The sequence below is a fragment of the Caloenas nicobarica genome, chromosome 27 (assembly GCF_036013445.1).
Source record: "Caloenas nicobarica isolate bCalNic1 chromosome 27, bCalNic1.hap1, whole genome shotgun sequence".
Classification (NCBI taxonomy): Eukaryota; Metazoa; Chordata; class Aves; order Columbiformes; family Columbidae; genus Caloenas; species Caloenas nicobarica.
In genome coordinates this window covers 3,465,832-3,471,470 of record NC_088271.1, presented here as the reverse complement: position 1 = coordinate 3,471,470, position 5,639 = coordinate 3,465,832, and the positions used below count along the sequence as shown (strand labels likewise).

At 50.3% G+C, this 5,639-nt stretch overlaps 1 protein-coding gene across 1 annotated transcript; it reads left to right on the top strand.

The window, feature by feature from the left end:
* The first annotated feature begins 363 nt into the window (after window positions 1–363).
* Window positions 364–2,740, top strand: KLF2 (KLF transcription factor 2). Its single transcript, XM_065652557.1, has 3 exons — window positions 364–465; window positions 603–1,494; window positions 1,908–2,740. The coding sequence occupies exons 1-3, from the start codon at window positions 391–393 to the stop codon at window positions 2,081–2,083; spliced, it is 1,143 nt and encodes a 380-aa protein (XP_065508629.1). The 5' UTR covers window positions 364–390; the 3' UTR covers window positions 2,084–2,740.
* Window positions 2,741–5,639: the final 2,899 nt, after the last annotated feature.

The following is a 5,639-nucleotide window of genomic DNA, read 5'->3' as shown; positions in this document are numbered from 1 at the left end:
AGGGGAAGGCTGAGGGGGGTCCGGACCCAAACCCCGCACTAAGGGGAAGACTGAGGGGGGTCCGGACCCAAACCCCGCACTAAGGAAGAGGCAGCGAGGGGCCCCGGCCCCGAGCCCCGCGCTGCGGGGAAAGCTGCGAGGGGACCCGCCGGCCGGTCCCGGCCCGGCCCGGCCCCGCTCCGCTCCGCCCCGCTCGGGCTGGGACCGCCGCCGCCGCGTCCTTTTATACCGGGGCTAAATTTAGGCTGCGCCCGAGCCGCTGCCTCCCGCCCGCCCCGTCCGGGACGCGTTTCCTCCGCTCCCTGCAATTGGCTTGAGGGCGCCCGCGCCCGCGTTATAAGGTGGGGAGGGCGGCTCGCCGCGCCGTCCGCCGTCCCGCCCGGCCGCACCATGGCGCTCAGCGACACCATCCTGCCCTCCTTCGCCACCTTCGCCAGCCCCTGCCGCGAGAAAACCCTCCACGAAGTGAGTTCCTGGCCCCCCTCCCCGCCGGCGCGGCTCATCGCACGGGTGGGCGGCGGTGCCGCGGCCCCGCGCCTCCCCGAATCTGTCCCCCTGCTCGAACGGCACCTCTAACCTTCTCCCTTTTCTCTCTCCCCCAGAGGTGGAAGTGCGACCAGGAGGCCAAGACCCCCGCTGGCACCTGGGGCGGCCTCTCCCCGCGCAAAGAGGATGAAGATCTCAACAACGTGCTGGATTTTATCCTTTCCATGGGCAGTGACAGCTACGGCCAAGGCGCAGCTGCTGGGGACTATCCCCCCGGCCAAGGGGAGAGCGGTGGCTTTTACCAGACAAACCCGTCCCCGGGATGCTACAGTGCCCTGGAGCAGGGCAGCCCCCCGCCCTACAACGCCGGCATCGTGCCGGAGATGATCCGCTCCGAGATGGACTCCAACTACTGCCCTCCCAGCAACGTCCAGGGGCGGTTCTTTGTGACCCCCAGCTTCGGGAGCCCGCAGTTCGTTGACAACATTAAGCCCGAACCCGACATGGACAATTATGGACCGGTCTTGGGGCTGGTGCCCCAGGCTTGCCCGAAGATCAAGCAGGAGGGCAACGCAACCTGCATGATGGCCTACGAGCAGCCCCGGGTGGCCAGCTCCCCCCAGATCCCCGGGGCAGAGACCCCCCCACTGAGCCCGGACGATCTCATGGTGAACGACTGCCACACGCAGATGATGTGCCCCTCGTCCGTGTCCTTCCAGCAAAGCTACCACCCAGCCTCCGGCTTCCACCACCCGCAGACCCACCTCCAGTACCAGAACACCTCCCAGTTTGGGCTTTTCGAGGACAGCCTGCCCTTACAACCCTCTGCTCCCAGGGGCATGCTCACTCCTCCTTCCTCCCCTCTGGAGCTGCTGGACTCCAAACCAAAGAGGGGACGCCGGTCCTGGCCGCGCAAGAGGACGGCTACTCACACCTGCACCTACGCGGGCTGCGGGAAGACTTACACCAAGAGTTCACACCTGAAGGCCCACCTCAGGACACACACAGGTAAATACCACCGGTCGCCTTCAGCCGGAGATACGCTGCTTGCTGCTTGTGATAGCCGCCTGTATAAAACACTTTCCAGCCTGAGCTTTAACCCTGTAGTCTCTCAAATTCCAGGAGTATGCACGGTTGAGCTATGACAGGTGATCTATAATGTCTAAGCGTTTTCCTATGCATATATAGGTCAGAGCTTTTCTAAGGGCTTCCAACGCCCTTTCTCAAAAGATTCTCACTGCGGGCATAGATGAGTAAAGGAATTAGTAGAGCAGCCTCGTTTGGCTTGAAAGCACTTGGCCGTGATTGTAGAAGGGCTCGGTAGCAAATAAAAGGAGATGGTGGGATGAAGCCGGCGGGTTGCGCGGGTGATGCTGTGCGAGCGCCGCGCTGAGTCACGCTCTCTGCCATCTCTTCCCCAGGTGAGAAGCCCTACCACTGCAACTGGGACGGCTGCGGCTGGAAGTTCGCCCGCTCCGACGAGCTCACCCGCCACTACCGCAAGCACACGGGCCACCGGCCCTTCCAGTGCCACCTGTGCGACCGGGCGTTCTCCCGCTCCGACCACCTGGCGCTGCACATGAAGCGGCACATGTAGCCCCCGGGGACTCGGACCCGCCGGCGAGGGGACGGTTACTGAACTGCTCAGGTGCAGAAGTGTTAAAAAACTTGTAGCTGGTACTACGCAGGGAGGCACCGACGCTCTAGCGATGGAAGCGGAGGAGGATTTGACACAAGGAGGCTCAGCCAGGCATCTCCTGCAGAGAACTTGACGTGACTCGTATCAGTGAACCTGCCCGGCCAGGAGAACAGGGGTTATTTATGCAGCTTCTGTGAAGGGTGAACTCCATAGGACTCCATACAGATTGTACAGAAGAAGCTGTAATTATGTTTTTTTTTTCCCTAACTGCCCAGTCCTAAGCTTTACAAGACAATGTTTGTATGGAAACTGCCTGAAGTTGACCCTAGAAGAGATTAAATGAATGTTACTGTAGCTACCGATGTTATCTTAGATCTCAGTTGAAGGCATGGCTAAGAGAACACTCCTATTGTTAGACTGGTCGTTTCACAGGTGCAATAATATTCTTGTTTGCCATGATCTACACTAGAAGTACAGGGCTTGATGTCTTGTAAGAAAATAACCTATTTTACTGTAATTTTTTTTATATATTGTAAATAATTTTATACAATGAGAAATATTGTATATGTAAATAGAAGACAAATGGGTATTTTGCCTATTTCTGGTTTTATAAAAATGGAATTTTTCAATGTTTGAAAACATTTCATCTTTTTAATAAAATAAGTTTTAAATTGCTGTGATTTTTATTCTCCTTGGAGATGTCTCTGTTACTTTCCCCCCTGATGGCTGGGCCAACAACCACCTGGTTATCTTTTAAATTATCAACAACTGTGAGAAGATGCTCAAAAAATCTGAGCTATGGATTTTTCTAAAATAGATAACAGAGTACATAATTCATTCTCGGTGGTAAACAAGATACAATACGGTGTTTTATAAAGAAAAAAAAACAAATAGGAAAGTAAATCACATCCAAAATATACTTCCTAAAAATGGTTAAGAAAGCAACACTGTAATTTCAGTCTCATTTCTAGTTTATGCTAGACTATTTTAATAGCATCCTTAATGTTTTCCAGATGCAGTTATAGTTTTGCCAGCAGTGTGTGGGTTTTTACTATAAATTTAAACACTGCATTTTTGTAATTACGGAGGCTTATTTTAAGGCATTCTTGTACATAAATTATCCTTGCTCTCAAGAGCTCAGTGCAGAATTCCAATAGAACAGTAGTGGAATTTAAACACATTCACAACACAGGTTAAAACACCTTCATAACTCATTCCCCGAAACTTAAATTCACTTAATGATTTTGAATCCCGCCTGGATTTCAGGAGCTAAGAAAGATATTGACTATTTTGAAGGAAAATAAGTTAGCCAGGAACCCACGTTCTGAAAAGGAATTTCAAACAAAGTGGATACTGCAATAGCTGTAGCAGTAAATAGCTGCAATAAGTCAAATGGAGCCCCCCCCAATCTCTCGCACAGCTGTAAATGAGATCATAAGTCCAAACAGTGTATCTAGGCAATTACTCTGAAACTCTTAATGAGGATCCTCTGTTTTTACAGCCATGGTTTGGTGGCGAGCCCCGGTACTTGTCAAACAAAATCACTGTTAATTAAGTATGCAGAGTCAGCTTAATATCGGAGCATTTTTCCTCAACATCTGGATACTTGGAACTTCATTTTATTCAAGGTTGTGACATTTTTCTGACTTTACAAGTTAGAATACACAAGAACGAAATCAACAGGAACACATTTAAAGTAACTACAAATATAGCTATTTTTCTGTGAAAGCAAAGTCTGCAGTTGTTCATGTGGAACAGATGTATTTTGGGCTTCTAATCATTGACATGGAAGAATGAGTTCCACATTTCACTTTTATAGCTCTTTCAAAGTGAAATATAAGGCAGATTAAACATTTCTTCATTAAAAACAAAGCTCATTTGCTAGAAAAAAAAAATTGCACAATCTAATTCCAGAAAGTGAGGATGACTTAAAGATGTTCTAAAATTAGCACATTCATTGTTGCAACAGTTCTAGGTATTTCCTTCTCTTTCCTCATAGCCGAAGATTTCCATATTTCAGCATGTCCTTCGGTGTTTATAACACCATTTTCGAAGTTAATTCTCTACCCTTCCCTTTCCGCAGCCACCTGCCTTTCCCCTGCGTTGTCTGAAGACCTGACGGCGTTTCTAGCCGTTCCCAGGTCTCAGCGGCGCGACGTTAAACTGCTCCCTCTCCCGTCACGTCGTTCAAAAAGACGCGGAGGTTTGACACCCGGCCGCAGCGGGTGCGGCCACCTCTGCCCACATCTGGCACATCTGGCACATCTGGCGCACCCCCAGGCAGAGCTCTGCAGAGCTTCGGGAGCATCGCGACAGGTTCGCCTGGCTCTGCTTGTCGCCGGCCACCTCTGGTGCCCTCGATGAGCAGCAGGGCTGGCCCTTCGCTCCGGCCACTTCTGCGTCCTCCCGAACGACACAGGTGAGGGACGACAATAGCCAGAGAACCGGCACAGAGCACCGAACGCTGCACGGTGCCTGCGAGGAGAAAGAAATGTTACGGCATCCACCAGCCCTTTAGAAAGCCCCCTGTGCGGCTCCTCCGCGGCACCCACCGTGCTGGGTGCTCCTCTTCCCTCTCCGCACGGGAAGGGCCAAGTTTCCCTTTCCTCCAGCCCAGCTGGAAGTCACAACCTGTTCTCCTGTTCGCCGGAAGGTCTTTAGATCAGACACGTCTTATCTGCAAGATTCCATCTCGCTCACAATGAGCGGCGCAGACGTGCCCGGCTGGGAGCTCTTCGCCCTGTAAAAACCAGCAGGTTGTGCCCTCTGAGCTTCTACATTTGTTGCGACTCAACTGAAAATAGGGCAAAGCTATCCTCTTACATACAGATATTTTAAAAGAAAATAGCTATAAATACAGGCCCCTGAAAGTGTAGAGGGATGGAGGGGCACGAAACACTACTAAAAGCTCGTGACCAGCTTCATTTTAATTCTTAAAGGGAGGGCATGCATGATAATTTCTGTGCGGTCTTACAGGAAACTGCAGGTTCTTGAATCTCGAGATAACCTTGTAGCAGAAAGAAAGAGATGCTGATCTCATTCTTCTCACACACTATTACGAGTAATTTTCAATTCTCTTTTCCTTTTTTTTTTTTTTTTTTTTTTAAATTGTCTTAAATTAGCACATCCAAAGATGCGTCCATGTGATTCCGCTGATCTACCAAAGCCTCCCCTGGCCAGCAAGAAATCACTAACGCTCTGCAGCACCTCCTCATAACAGACCACCAGGTCATCATCTTTTAAGTAATTTTGGTTTTTGCAACAGACCACCAGGTCATCATCTTTTAAGTAATTTTGGTTTTCGCAACAGACCACCAGGTCATCATCTTTTAAGTAATTTCATTCTAATTAACACAAAAGACTCAGGATCCCAGATGCACCCAGCAAAGACCTGCCCTTCCCCTCTGCAGCTATCCCAAACTTTATTTTGACGCGCCAGGGAAAGAAACAAAATAAAAAAAAAATAAAGAAGTTGTACTCGAACCCGATAGGAGGAAATGTAGAGTCTGTTGTA